This window comes from Tursiops truncatus, chromosome X, assembly GCF_011762595.2.
Source record: "Tursiops truncatus isolate mTurTru1 chromosome X, mTurTru1.mat.Y, whole genome shotgun sequence".
Classification (NCBI taxonomy): Eukaryota; Metazoa; Chordata; class Mammalia; order Artiodactyla; family Delphinidae; genus Tursiops; species Tursiops truncatus.
The window spans coordinates 24,566,235-24,582,366 of NC_047055.1; the positions used below are offsets into that span (position 1 = coordinate 24,566,235).

Sequence of the window (16,132 nt, forward strand, 5' to 3'; positions counted from 1 at the left end):
TGTCATAACACATTTCACACTATATTATAATTGTCTGGTTATTCGTCTTTCTCTTCCATTAAACTGTAAGTTTAAGATAGACACATTATTGCCCACTACTGCATCCACTAGGGTCCACCACAGTGCCTGGCACACAGTAAGTGCTCCATAAATTTGTGTTGAATGGATGAATGTGTATTTTCTTTAATCTCCTGAACTCCAATGGTACTATTATGCTGTCGTGCCTTTGTCTCGTTTCAGTCTGTGATGCTTCTCTTACATAGCCAGCGGCGTTATATCTTTGAGTATGACCAATCGGATTGTCTGCTCTCAGTCACCATGCCTAGTATGGTGCGCCACAGTTTACAAACCATGCTTTCAGTGGGCTACTACCGGAACATCTACTCCCCACCAGACAGTAGCACTTCTTTTATCCAAGACTATAGTCGAGATGGCCGACTACTACAGACCCTGCAGCTGGGGACAGGGCGCAGAGTTTTATACAAGTACACCAAGCAAGCAAGGCTGTCCGAGATTCTCTATGATACCACCCAGGTCACATTAACATATGAAGAGTCTTCTGGAGTGATTAAGACAATACACCTGATGCACGATGGCTTCATTTGCACAATCAGATACAGGCAAACAGGTTTGTTGTGAAAGGGTGGTGATGTATACAACCACATCAGTCTTATGAAATTTTTGCTGGCCACAGTCTGAGATATAAGCATTAACCTATAGACATTCTTCAATTCAACCAAATTTCACTTGCATTATCAAATCATCTTCCATTGAAAATGAAAAACATAAGTGACATGAAAGCTGATTCCTTAAAAACATACAGTACATTTCTCTTTCTGTGTCTCAGCTCTCAAGAAAGTTGAGTTCTAGGTACCTAGTCTAACTGTGTACCGGTCCCTACTCACCACCAAATCTTCCCAAAGATGCAGCTGCAAGATATGAGTCTCACTGAAACTAACTCAAGCCCTATATAACCTCTATAAGCCTCAGTTGATGGCAACATGTCTTTAAAAGTCACAACTTTTGATTATACTTCATCCTTTCGGTTTATAAAATGCCCAAATCCAGTTACTTGAATGCTGGAATTGGTCAAAACCTGACCCTCTGACTTTGTAGCACAGGTTAAATAAACTGAAAGTATTTTTGTCTGTAATTGTTTTTAAAAAAACATGTTTATAATATCAGTTTCATCACCTCAACTACTGGATGGGTTATTACTTCTAAAGTTCCTATAGTTAAATTATTCTATAACTATAATATACAGTATTTAAAATTTTTTCATATTTGGTGACCACAACTATGAGAATATATATATCTATGAGATGAGATGCCCAGGCATTAGATATCAGAGGTCAATCTCTAATATTTTATTTTGAATGTAAAAGCATCCATACTAAAGAAAAGAACACTAGAACTTTCTGATTGTTCAGTGTTGAGCGCCTAGCTTTGTTCTCATTATTTTTATTTTGATCCCTTCAGGACCTCTTATTGGGCGCCAGATTTTCAGATTCAGTGAAGAAGGCCTTGTGAATGCTCGGTTTGACTACAGCTACAACAACTTCCGCGTCACCAGCATGCAAGCTGTGATAAATGAAACCCCTTTGCCCATAGATCTGTACCGATATGTTGATGTCTCTGGTAGAACAGAGCAGTTTGGAAAATTCAGTGTAATTAATTACGATTTAAATCAGGTCATAACTACTACAGTGATGAAGCACACCAAGATCTTCAACGCCAATGGACAAGTCATTGAAGTCCAGTATGAAATCCTAAAGGCAATTGCCTACTGGATGACTATTCAATACGATAATATGGGCCGAATGGTAATATGTGATATCAGAGTAGGAGTAGATGCCAATATAACAAGATATTTCTATGAATACGATGCTGATGGGCAACTTCAAACTGTTTCTGTAAATGATAAAACCCAGTGGCGTTATAGTTATGATCTGAATGGCAACATCAACCTCTTAAGCCACGGGAATAGTGCTCGTCTTACTCCTCTCCGATATGACCTCCGAGATCGCATCACCAGACTAGGAGAAATTCAGTATAAAATGGATGAAGATGGCTTTCTGAGGCAGAGGGGAAATGACATATTCGAATATAATTCTAATGGTCTGCTGCAGAAAGCCTACAATAAGGCTTCTGGCTGGACTGTGCAGTATTACTACGATGGGCTTGGGCGACGTGTCGCCAGTAAGTCCAGCCTAGGACAGCACCTCCAGTTCTTTTATGCAGACCTTGCCAACCCCATAAGAGTTACTCATTTGTACAACCACACGAGCTCAGAGATTACATCCCTGTATTATGATCTCCAAGGTCACCTTATTGCCATGGAGCTAAGCAGTGGTGAAGAATATTACGTAGCCTGTGATAATACAGGAACCCCGCTAGCCGTGTTCAGCAGTCGAGGTCAGGTGATAAAAGAGATACTGTACACGCCTTATGGAGATATCTATCATGACACTTACCCTGACTTTCAGGTCATCATTGGTTTTCATGGAGGACTCTATGATTTCCTTACTAAATTAGTGCACCTGGGGCAAAGAGACTATGATGTTGTTGCTGGTAGATGGACGACGCCTAATCATCACATATGGAAACAGTTGAACCTCCTTCCTAAACCATTCAACCTCTACTCTTTTGAAAATAACTATCCAGTTGGCAAAATTCAAGATGTTGCAAAGTATACCACAGGTATTTAAACGGTGTAACACTTTATGCTAAGGTAAAGAGAAAACTCGTTTATCACATAATCTCAATGCCTTTGTAAATATGCTTCCTCTTCCTGCCAGCTAGCCCACAAGTTATTGTGCAGTCACTCTCTTCCTTAGTCTTCTAGAGTGAGCAGAACTGTGTATGTTGGCATAAAACATGATGCTTTTGCATCCCAGTACATTTTCTCTTTCCTTTTAAGCTTTCTTTTTGTAGTTTTCACTCTTAAAAGTTTCTACAAATAATTTCATAGAAGAAAAATCGGGATTCTGTTGCATCAAGTAAATCTAATATCACAGTCTGTGTGGCCTTATTACCACTACCACATTGAGAATTTCCACACAGTAAACTGAGCTGATCTCTGTGATTATCCATGAATCAAAAGCTTTCCCTGGGGAACGGATCATATGTTTTGGAGTGGGTGACATAAGGGGGAGTTTATCCCTAACTTACCATTGGCTAAACATATCGAAGGCAGGAGAGGCATCTTTCAAGCTTTCCACAAAATTTGTAAAGTATGGGCTTTAAAATCTTTTTTTCTTTTAAATTTTTGTCTCACAGACATTGGAAGTTGGTTGGAGCTATTTGGTTTCCAACTACACAATGTACTACCTGGATTTCCCAAACCAGAATTAGAAAATTTGGAATTAACTTATGAGCTTCTACAGCTTCAGACAAAAACTCAAGAGTGGGATCCTGGAAAGGTTAGTATATGTTTTACCATCTCTATTTAGCTGAAAAAAACAGAAGAGCATCCAACACCGTGAAACATATATTTGCTTACTTATGTTTGAGTCTTCTTGAATATTCACTTAAATGTCCATGATTAATAAGGAGGTAGAAAAAAGCTTCCATGAGGAAAGGATCAGGGAATTGGAGCTTTGGGAAAAGAAAAGACTAATGTGTGACTTGATGACTGCTGCAGAAGAAAAAAGTGGAACTGAACTTTAACAATTCTAAAATGGGCTACCAAGGGCAATTATGGAGGGGGACTTCCCTGGCGGTCCAGTGGTTAAGACTTTGCCTTCCAATGCAGGGGGTGTGGGTTCAATCCCTGGTGGGGGAGCTAATATCCCACATGCTTCATGGTCCAAAAACCGAAACAAAACAGAAGCAGTATTGTAAAAAATTCAATAAAGACTTTAAAAATGGTCCACATCAAAAAAAATCTTTAAAATAAAAAAGGGGCAATTATGGATTCTATATAGAGGAAATTGTTCACTAAGAGACCTAAAACATCAGATCTCCAACTGCAAAATAATTCAGGGCATAGTGCATTAAGAGCATGGGAATAACAAATTAAATTATTCTGATAAATGGGACTTCCCTGGCAGTCCAGTGGTTACGACTCTGACCTCCATTGCACGGGGCACAGGTTCAATCCCTGGTTGGGGAACTAGGATCTTGCATGCCTCATGACGCAGCCAAAAAAAAAAAAAAATTATTCTGATAAAGAAAAAGTATAAAAATACAAACACATGGGCTTCCCTGGTGGCGCAGTGGTTGAGAGTCCGCCTGCCGATGCAGGGGACACGGGTTCATGCCCCGGTCTGGGAAGATCCAACATGCTGCGGAGCAGCTGGCTCCCTGAGCCATGGCCACTGAGCCTGTGCATCCAGAGCCTGTACTCCACAACGGGAGAGGCCACAATGGTGAGAGGCCCACGTACCACAAAATAAAAAAAAAAAGGAGGCTAAACAATACACTACTTAATAATGAAGTGATCACTGAAGAAATCAGAGGAAATCAAAAAAATACCTAGAAAAAAATGACAATTGAGACACGACGACCCAAAACCTATGGGATGCAACAAAAGCAGTTCTAAGAGGGAAGTTTATAGCAATACAATCCTGCCTTAAAAAAACAGGAAACATCTCAAATAAACAACCTAACTTTGCACCTAAAGCAATTAGAGAAAGAAGAACAAAAACAGCCCAAAGTTAGCAGAAGGAAAGAAATCATAAAGATCAGATCAGAAATAAATAAAAAAGAAATGAAGGAAACGATAGCAAAGATCAATAAAACTAAAAACTGGTTCTTTGAGAAGATAAACAAAATTGATAAACCATTAGCCAGACTCATCAAGAAAAAAAGGGAGAAGACTCAAATCAATAGAATTAGAAATAAAAAAGGAGAAGTAACTGACACTGCAGAAATACAAAGGATCATGAGAGATTACTACAAGCAACTCTATGCCAAGAAAATGGACAACCTGGAAGAAATGGACAAATTCTTAGAAATGTACAACCTGCCAAGACTGAACCAGGAAGACATAGAAAATATGAACAGATCAATCACAAGCACTGAAATTGAAACTGTGATTAAAAATCTTCCAACAAACAAAAGCCCAGGACCACATGGCTTCACAGGCGAATTCTATCAAACATTTAGAGAAGAGCTAACACCTATCCTTCTCAAACTCTTCCAAAATATAGCAGAGGGAGGAACACTCCCAAACTCATTCTACAAGGCCACCATCACCCTGATACCAAAACCAGACAAAGATGTCACAAAGAAAGAAAACTACAGGCCACTATCACTGATGAACATAGATGCAAAAATCCTCAACAAAATACGAGCAAACAGAATCCAACAGCACATCAAAAGGATCATGCACCATGATCAAGTGGGGTTTATTCCAGGAATGCAAGGATTCTTCAATATACGCAAATCAATCAATGTGATAAACCATATTAACAGATTGAAGGAGAAAAACCATATGATCATCTCAATAGATGCAGAGAAAGTTTTCGACAAAATTCAACACCCATTTATGATAAAAACCCTGCAGAAAGTAGGCATAGAGGGAACTTTCCTCAACATAATAAAGGCCATATATGACAGACCCACAGCCAACATCGTCCTCAATGGTGAAAAACTGAAACCATTTCCACTAAGATCAGGAACAAGACAAGGTTGCCCACTCTCACCACTCTTATTCAACATAGTTTTGGAAGTTTTAGCCACAGCAATCAGAGAAGAAAAAGAAATAAAAGGAATCCAAATCAGAAAAGAAGAAGTAAAGCTGTCACTGTTTGCAGATGACATGATACTATACATAGAGTATCCTAAAGATGCTACCAGAAAACTACTAGAGCTAATCAATGAATTTGGTAAAGTAGCATGACACAAAATTAATGCACAGAAATCTCTTGCATTCCTATACACTAATGATGAAAAATCTGAAAATGAAATCAAGAAAACACTCCCATTTACCAATGCAACAAAAGAATAAAATATATAGGAATAAACCTACCTATGGAGACAGAAGACCTGTACGCAGAAAATTATAAGACACTGATGAAAGAAATTAAAGATAATACAAATAGATGGAGAGATATACCATGTTCTTGGATTGGAAGAATCAACACTGTGAAAATGACTCTACTACCCAAAGCAATCTACAGATTCAATGCAATCCCTATCAAACTACCAATGGCATTTTTCACAGAACTAGAACAAAAAATTTCACAATTTGTATGGAAACACAAAAGACCCCGAATAGCCAAAGCAATCTTGAGAAAGAAAAATGGAGCTGGAGGAATCAGGCTCCCTGACTTCCGACTATACTACAAAGCTACAGTAATGAAGACAGTATGGTACTGGCACAAAAACAGAAATATAGACCAATGGAACAGGATAGAAAGCCCAGAGATAAACCCACGCACATATAGTCACCTTATCTTTGATAAAGGAGGCAAGAATATACAGTGGAGAAAAGACAGCCTCTTCAATAAGTGGTGCTGGGAAAACTGGACAGCTACATGTAAAAGTATGAAATTAGAACACTCCCTAACACCATACACACAAAAAAACTCAAAATGGATTAAAGCCCTAAATGTAACGCCAGACACTATCAAACTCTTAGAGGAAAACATAGGCAGAACCCTCTATGACATAAATCACAAGATCCTTTTTGACCCACCTCCTAGAGAAATGGAAATAAAAACAAAAATAAACAAATGGGACCTAATGAAACTTAAAAGCTTTTGCACAGCAAAGGAAACCATAAACAAGACCGAAAGACAACCCTCAGAATGGGAGAAAATATTTGCCAATGAAGCAACTGACAAAGGATTAATCTCCAAAATTACAAGCAGCTCATGCAGCTCAATAACAAAAAACAAACAACCCAATACAAAAATGGGCAGAAGACCTAAACAGACATTTGTCCAAAGAAGATATACAGACTGCCAACAAACACATGAAAGAATGCTTTAACATCATTAATCATTAGAGAAATGCAAATCAAAACTACAATGAGATATCATCTCACACCAGTCACAATGGCCATCATCAAAAAATCTACAAACAATAAATGCTGGAGAGGGTGTGGAGAAAAGGAAACCCTCTTGCACTGCTGGTGGGAATGTGAATTGGTACAGCCACTATGGAGAACAGTATGGAGGTTCCTTAAAAACCTACAAATAGAACTACCATATGACCCAGCAATCCCACTACTGGGCATATACCCTGAGAAAACCATAATTCAAAAAGAGTCATGTACCAAAATGTTTATTGCAGCTCTATTTACAATAGCCAGGACATGGAAGCAACCTAAGTGTCCATCAACAGATGAATGGATAAAGAAGATGTGGCCGATATATACAATGGAATGTTACGCAGCCATAAAAAGAAACAAAATTGAGTTATTTGTAGTGAGGTGGATGGACCTAGAGTCTGTCATACAGAGTGAAGTAGGTCAGAAAGAGAAAAACAAATACTATATGCTAACACATATATATGGAATCTAAGAAAAAAGAAAAGGTCAGGAAGAAACTAGGGGCAAGACGGGTATGAAGACACAGACCTACTAGAGAATGGACTTGAGGATATGGGGAGGGGGAAGGGTAAGCTGTGACAAAGTGAGAGAGTGGCATGGACATACATACACTACAAAACGTAAAATAGATAGATAGTGGGAAGCAGCCGCATAGCACAGGGAGATCAGCTCGGTGCTTTGTGACCACCTAGAGGGGTGGGACAGGGAGGCGTGGGAGGGAGGGAGACGCAAGAGGGAAGAGATATGGGAACATATGTATATGTATAACTGATTCACTTTGTTATAAAGCAGAAACTAACACACCATTGTAAAGCAATTATACTCCAATAAAGATGTTAAAAAAAAAAACAAGAAAAAACAGTATACAAGGGTAATGAAGCAAAATAATAAATATTACAGAGAGAAAGTCTCTGGAAAAATAGGAATACCAAAACATTCAAGGTTCGGCAGATAATTCCATCACTTAATGAGGTACAAATGACAACAAGAAAAGAACTTTATCTTTCAGCTGAAAGAAAGAGGAATATCTGTGTTTGCCAAAAAAAATGGCTTTAACAAAATAAAACTGAAACTTGGGGTGAGAGGGCTTGAAATTCAAGTATAAAAATTATAAAGGAAACGAAATTCTAAATAAGTACTATAGGCTTATCCCTTTTTGTAAATACATATAACATGTAAATGCTTTTTGTAATTAAACGTCCTGAAAGAAGTTTAACAAAATTTTGAAAATTTCTGATGCTTTGCAATGGATACTTGGAGGTTCATTATTCTCTTCTCTTTATTTCTTAGTATGTTTGAAATCTGCCATAGTAAAAAGGTTTTTTTTTTTAAATCCACATAAAAAGATCCATGGACTTGCTGATTTGCCCTTGTGATTTATAAGGTCATAAGCTACTTGAAAGCAAGAATGATGCCTTATACTGTCTCTTTATACCTCACTGTGGCTAATGTATTACTCTACATCCAATAAGAAACAGCTAGTCAGTGTCCGTTGAATGGGTAAAAATAAAATGTCTTTGTTTGGGGGGAACTAGACCCACTTAAGTGCCTTTTAGCTCTGTGATTCTGTGGTATCAAGTTTTAACGTATTTGCTTATGCTTAACTCTTAACTCACCAAGATATCAAGAAATATATGCCAGGTGATCAAGTCACCTGTTAGTCTTTTCCAAAGCTCTGGTGAAGAGATTCCAAACGTGGCTTGTTTTTAAATCACAAACCAGCAAATTAAAGAGAGAAGGAAGCAACCTGGCAAGCCTTTGCTTTCTACAGTGACCAAGCGTATGCTAGGTGTCTAATCGTCTGCTGCCTTTGCTCTGTGCCTTTCTTCTTTCCTAGACCATCCTGGGTATCCAGTGTGAGCTCCAGAAACAGCTCAGGAATTTCATTTCCTTGGACCAACTTCCTATGACTCCCCGATATAATGATGGACGGTGCCTTGAAGGAGGGAAGCAACCGAGGTTTGCTGCTGTTCCTTCTGTTTTCGGCAAAGGTATAAAATTCGCCATCAAGGATGGCATAGTAACAGCCGATATTATAGGAGTAGCCAATGAAGATAGCAGGCGGCTGGCTGCCATTCTCAATAATGCTCATTACCTGGAAAACCTACATTTTACCATAGAGGGGAGGGACACGCACTACTTCATTAAGCTTGGGTCTCTGGAGGAAGACCTGGTGCTCATCGGGAACACTGGGGGGAGGCGCATTCTGGAGAATGGTGTCAATGTCACTGTGTCCCAGATGACTTCGGTGTTGAATGGGAGGACTAGACGGTTTGCAGATATCCAGCTCCAGCACGGGGCTCTGTGCTTCAACATCCGGTATGGGACAACTGTCGAAGAGGAAAAGAATCACGTGTTGGAGATCGCCAGACAGCGTGCTGTGGCCCAGGCCTGGACTAAGGAGCAAAGAAGGCTGCAAGAAGGGGAAGAGGGTATCCGGGCATGGACAGAGGGGGAAAAGCAGCAGCTGCTGAGCACTGGGAGAGTACAAAGTTATGATGGGTATTTTGTTTTGTCTGTTGAGCAGTATTTAGAACTTTCTGACAGTGCCAACAATATTCACTTTATGAGACAGAGCGAAATAGGCAGGAGGTAACAAAAAAAATCTCTGCCTTTGCGTCACCAAAGACTGCCTGTTTTTAAAACATAAAATGGTTTATTGTATTGGTTTTCTAGATCAGAACTCTGTATATGTAAATATGGAGGAGAAACATATCCAACTGCCTTTCAATGTGACGGAAGATGGTATTTTAATATTGTTTGTTTAAACTCTTTAAGAAATGACAGAGATTTTTAGTTCTTGTGTGGCAGTATTCAAAATAACACAAGTAGAACTCAACTAAAAAAAAATTTTTTTCAGCAAGCACCGCTTTCAATTTGTGGAACCATGCCGATGTTCAAATATAAAGAAAGAACCCAAGGTTCTCTATGTCTATTGTGACACGTGGTTTCATATTCAGCTTTTGGCAGAACTTGCGGGCTATTTGAAAGGTGGTGCAATCATATCTGAACCTTGCATTTTGAAAGACTGCCAGCTCTTTCACATGTTCCAGATCTGTTATAGGAAACTTTGAAAGAAGTGTAAAATGTCTTCGGCCACCATCTCCTAGAGTCAGGACCCATTTGCCCTTCATCCCTGATGATTCCTCCTTGCTTGTTGAAATAGATGCCATGTTGTTGTGCTGTGTTTTGGCGTGTGGTGGCTGGGTTCTGTCTACCACGCTTCCCTGTGGGTGTGGTCACCAAACCCAATTGCCACTATTTGCTCGTGTGTACATGATACCAAGGCAGCTGGCCAATGTAACTCCTCCCACCCAACTTGTTTTGACTACATTTTGTACTCAGTTGTCCAGCTGTATTAGTGTCATGAAAACATAGCTTTTATTAACCTGGGTAGGAATTTCTCATTTATATATAGGGTGTGTTTTGGTCATAGTTTCACATTCGTGATTCAGTATTTATACACTAATCCAATGGTTTTGTGCACATGAAAGGTAATTTACTACAAAGTGTGATTCTGGTACAAAAAAAAAAATAGGCTTTCACAGGCATACATGCCTGGGATGCCGACACATTACACTCACTACTACTGCAGAAATTCATAAGAGCCAAAAACCTTTAAAAAAAAAATAGACATAGTACTAAGTTGAAAGGAAAGTACCAAAGGGAAGACCAAACTAAACATCACGGGAAGTTGCTGCCACATTGTTTCACCCCACTTAGATTTATCTTTCAAATGTGCAATTCTGTATTGAACATCTCCCAGCCATAGGAAATTTAATTAAGTGAGTCCTTTCCAACCTAAAACATTTCAACTAATTATAGAGAGGCAGACTATTTTTTACTAAGATAATTTATACGGTTAGTTATTTTAGTTCTCTGTCTTTGCCCATTTATTTTTGATTTAATCATCTCTCCTGCCTAGGAAAATAGCTATTTTCCAGGAAGGGTTATTTTTGTTCTACAATCATTTAAAATGCAGAAAAGATCAGGATTAGTGTTAATATCAGCTGCAGTTTCTCAATCTGTATGAATCCTGTCGTAAAAGAAGCCCCTTGGTGAGCTGGGAGTTTTGTGCCCAGTGACAAAGAGACAGTTTGTAAACTGCTGTGCAATTGTAAGTTACCACAAATGAAAATACAGGACAGCACAATGTGGCCTGTGGAAAATTCTCCTGAGCCACCTTCAGCACTTTCATCACCAGGTCTGGACACTCACTATGTCTGAAGGAGAATTTATGATGGAATGTCGCAGTTTGGATTCTTTCCAGCCACTACCTAAATGCAGTGTGGGGTCATTGCCTTGCTTTGTGATGACAGTCTTTTTTGAAAATATGCAAAGTCAGAATCCAGGCTCACATTAAGGTTTTTAAAGAGTCTGGCTCCTAACTACACAAAGAGTGAGAGAAAGGCAAGGGCCCGCTGACAGTAGGGGAGGGTGTATCCAGACATTTCATTTTCAAAACCTTCAGGTTGGGATTACACATGTATTCCAAGAGAGAGAAAGAATTCACGATGAACTCACTCATATTGGGGTTTTTTTCCCCTGAATCAGGCCTGTGTTAATGGTATAGTATTTATTCAGGACAGGATCTAAAATTACTAGCAAACTTGTTGAAAATTTGAATACCTCCACACCAGCCTAAAAATGGACCTTAAGTTCCTAGAACCTCTGATGTTCTTTTAAATCAATGGAAAAGTAACTTATGAACTGTATATAAAGAGTGCATTCATAAATGTGATGATGTATTTTATCACTAATCCAAGATGTCAATATTAGAGTCTATTTTGCTTATACTTTAAGCGATTATACTTTTTTGCAATTCACTGATGATGTATCATTTTCAAACTGCTTTAAATATCCATTAGAAACAAGTATTTGAAGCTTTTACTTAATAGTAATTACCATGAACTGTGCATTTCTAGTTTGAAATACATATTTAATTTGTGCCTTTAGTTTCTTAAAGTTATATTTGTATTATATTCAGAAAATGCACTTTTTATCACTTAGAGCTGTGGTTTTAATACTGCCTTGAACTATTACTGTTCTCTTTACCACTTCCAAAGTTTTTTAGGAGGAAAGAGAAAAAAACCCAAAAGGTTAGCACTAATGAGTAGTAAATCTAAGAGAAACATTTTGGCATTTCTTAATAAGAACATGGAGATATTGAGTACATCACTTCCTATTCATGTGAATACAAAGGATGCCTTTATTGACTTGTAGTTCTGAAGTTTAAATTAATGAAAGAACAATTCATTTGTATTTCTTGATGAAAGTAAAAGCATTTTAAAGAGAAATATATGAATTTCTCATACCCAGAAGACAGGTGGCTGACACTACACAGCCACACACCATTCAAGTAAGTTCAAGTGAGAGCACAGCAGTTGGGCTCTCCTATGAAGAATATTCTGGGCCGGAGGCAGGGAATACTCCATGGTTGTTTCTTTTTCCTAGTTAGGCCCATTTTATTTGTGCTTTGTTTTATTTTGTTTTGACTCTTGCACTACAGTCTAGAGATCCAAATGAGCTGAAAAGTTCACAGTTGAACAGACATTTAAATATATTTATTTTTAGTTGTCATTCTAATCATTACTGATTAGAAGCATGATTCCTGAAGGAAAGGGATATAAAGCCCAATTCATACTAATTTTTAGTAAAACACTCACCATATAAATAGGCATATGTTTTATTTTTAACCCAACAAAATAATGTATAAAATAAGCGTGTCCTTTACTGTCAATTTATCTAGAAGATCTATAATATATAGACTATATATATAATATAATATATACAACATAGCCAAATGTATGAAAACTTAATGATGTATAATTTGGAATTCACATGCTATATAGAGAGGTATACAATTAATTCTAATTTTTGTAAGATTGTTCTTTTTCATTACTATTGACACAGTTTCAAGCATCCTATCATGTTGTTTCTACTTTTTTTCCTCTCTTTCCTTTTTTTAAAAAAATTTTTAACCAGACCAGGCCCTACTGTAATAGCACCTAAGAGAGTCAGGGCAAAGTTTTTGCATTTATAAAGATATGTTCCTGTAAGGGCAACTGTAATGGAGTTCAGTGGTAATGGAAGCAAAAGTACAGTAATCAAGTACTGAAAGGAACTTTTGGAGAGACTGGAGAGTATTATAGCTTGTGGAAAAACAGAAGGCTACAGGTTGGATGCAACGTTCTTGTGTTCTTAGAGGAACTCACGTACACATAGCTGACCTGACTAGTACTTCAGATCTCAGACTGCTCTTCCACAGCCTTCTGTAAGGTTCTTTATTCTGCAAAAAAACAAAAAAACAAAAAAAGCAAAAAAACAAAACAAAGAAAAAAACCAGAAAATAACAAACAACAACAAAAAAGAATTCAACCACAAAATAGTGACTGTTTCAGTGTGTCCTTCACGTGAAAGCTATTAAGGACCAAATATACTACTGTGTGTAAGAAGAAATTACTTCCTAAACAGTAACTGAAAATAGTTAGAGTTAAACTTGCTGTGGATTTTGTCTTGGCAGTTGTCATCTTACATTATTTGTCAAAGGAAACGTGTTTGGCAGTTAAAAAAATCTTTCCTTAGATTTAGTGGTGGACTTTAACCTCTTAAATAAATGTTAGTATATCAGATTGTGTCCTTGAAAATATTTTACTTGTATGATTCATGACAATGTCTAAATCTTTACTATTCTTCTGGCAAAAGCATCAGTAAGAAAGAAGGTGAAAAAGAGAAGTATAGCCTTTACGTCAGAAAAATATTCTTTTTAGCTGCTTACTTTCTCATGAGAAGTAAAGATGTTTACAGTGTATGCCAAGATTTTCAGTTTCTATATAACAACAGTTAAAGGTTCTAATCATACAGGAAATTGTGTTATAATGGCCTGAGCCATGTTGCTAGGAAACAATAGGTTCCAGTTTTGTATTCCTGCTCTCAATCCTGTGCTGAAAAGTGACTGGATACTGTACAGGTTCATGTTCTCTGGCTGCAGTTAAATGGTCTTTTGCATTTTGCTCTGGCTTTCAGGCCAGAAGCATGCATTTTTCTACAAGAGCATCACAACATGCTGTAAATATTTAAAGTTAAACATTATGTGTCGATATTTGAAAGAAAAAAGTACTTTGAATATTTCATTTTTAAAAAATAAAATTGCAAATGAACACTGTGTCCCATTTTATTCATGCGCCAAACTGCATTCTCAAGTCAGTCTGGTCACCTGAGATTTGAAAAGTGGCTCCCTAAAAGGGAGCAATAAAACCACATCACCTTGAAAATATAGGTGCATAAGTCAAAAAGGCACTAATCCTAAGCAGACGCCTCTTCACTTTTATTTTTCATACATATAGGATCTCTGCCATAAATGACCATTTAATAAAAATAAAAATAAAAAAAGAGTAGCTGTTTCAAGTTTAAATGCCTCTAGGCTAGGACTCATAAAGGTTCTCTCTCCTGCTGATGCCTTTCTGGGCAATAGAAAGAAAATTAAGAATTGAAAAACAGGGGTGGGAGGGAGCTAGGAGAGCAGGGCAACCCAACGCATTGGCAAAGAATGAATGGGGCAGGGGAGGCAATCAGGAAAGACTAAAAAACAACTCTTCTGAGGCCCGAAGTCCTGGGCAGTTACAATGGCCATTGGCACTTATTTTTCACAAAAAGACATTTACGAGTGACACTGGGAAGGCTGGCCAACAGATCTTCCAAAATTCATCTTGATAGTAATGAGGTACCTATAGTCCAAACAGCCTGTTACTGAAACTTGCTTGGAATCCTGGAATTTACACCACTCTAAAATGCCCTGCTGCCTTTTATTCACTGATATATACAGAGATACAGTGAAAAGATTGACAGAGCAGAAGACAATCCTGATTGTTTCAACACACCAATCAGCAAAAAGCAATGGGGGTGGGGAGTGGAGTTGGGGGATATTAGTAACACCAGGCGATTGGTTTTTCAAAATATGCATCCCACCCTCAGTACAAAAAGAAAGAAGCAAGAGCTCCTACGTGGAGAAAATTATAAAGGAGATAAGGGATTTCTCCATGTTCCTTCCCTATTCACCCTCACTTTTAGAGATCTTTAAATATCAATGCTATTTAAACATTTAGTAATATTACTACCATAAATTTATATAATTCTAGTATCTCAATAATCCTGTGAGGTGAGCAAGACTTAATTGTTCCTATTTGGCAAATGCAATACCAGCAACGGACTAACTTACCTAAGGTCACTGGCATAATCGGTGACAAAGCCGAAAAGCAAATTCAAGTCTCATTTGCTATGTTGATGGGCTCTCTCCAGTCGATCAGGTTATATTCTTTCCACATAAAAATATTCATTTAAAAAGCAAATGACCTAATGATGAAAATTCAGCCTTTTACTGCAAGTTGGGCCAATGACCCCAAATTATGAAAGTGTCCAAACTGGGCAGTTTAACTTCACCCTGAGCTGCAAACTGCAAAATTATGGTGTCCCATTTACTGCAAGGGCAAACATAGGTGACAAAGTTGAATTTATAGCCCACTAACAGGAAGACTAGGCATCTGTAACCTTGAAATGCTCAAGGGCAAATCTGGGTTTTATTATTAATAGACTTTGGATTCTGAACTCAATAAGTGAATCAAATAAAGCATAAGCTGATGTCTAAACATTCTTAACAGATTTTAAAGCTGGTTCTCACATTTTAACTTTTCTATCCATTCTACCACAAATAATATCTTAAATCCAGCCCTTGATTTATACCAGAAGACTTAATCAGAGGCATCCTCTGTAGACCTATTCTACCTATGTACTACCACAAAAGTTCCCTGCCTGTAACAGCCAAATGGACAATTACCTAAGCTTGTCTCCCTACTGACCTTATCTCTTCAGAACAAATTTCAGAGGAAATGAACAAGTATTTGATAAACTGTCATGTTCCTTGTGGGCTTGCTGACACACGTTTTTTTCTGAAGAAAGGTGTGCACTTAGAAATATATGTGCATTTTTCTACCTTTACTCAGCATCTTACAGGTATATGTTAACATGGCAATATTTTAGATATGGCAAGGATATGACCTTTCTGTAAAGGTGCAAGCTATTATGTACTGGGAAATAGCAAGGATGCTCATGCCAGGAAAGAAAAAGCGCAAAAAA

At 37.9% G+C, this 16,132-nt stretch overlaps 1 protein-coding gene across 1 annotated transcript; it reads left to right on the top strand.

The window, feature by feature from the left end:
• Nucleotides 1–244: 244 nt before the first annotated feature.
• On the top strand, nt 245–13,236 carry LOC101339958 (teneurin-1). Its single transcript, XM_033849265.2, has 4 exons — nt 245–628; nt 1,480–2,700; nt 3,280–3,422; nt 8,838–13,236. Exons 1-4 carry the CDS (start codon nt 247–249, stop codon nt 9,594–9,596), a joined length of 2,505 nt encoding a protein of 834 aa, XP_033705156.2. The 5' UTR covers nt 245–246; the 3' UTR covers nt 9,597–13,236.
• The last annotated feature ends 2,896 nt before the right edge of the window (nt 13,237–16,132 follow it).

What these genes read in the sequence shown, in the direction of transcription:
- LOC101339958 (XM_033849265.2), top strand. Translation starts at nt 247, where the DNA reads ATGCTTCTCTTACATAGCCAGCGGCGTTATATCTTTGAGTATGACCAA. An exon ending in AATCAGATACAGGCAAACAG is followed by an intron (nt 629 to 1,479) that starts GTTTGTTGTGAA and finishes TGATCCCTTCAG; the next exon opens with GACCTCTTATTGGGCGCCAG. An exon ending in TGTTGCAAAGTATACCACAG is followed by an intron (nt 2,701 to 3,279) that starts GTATTTAAACGG and finishes TTTGTCTCACAG; the next exon opens with ACATTGGAAGTTGGTTGGAG.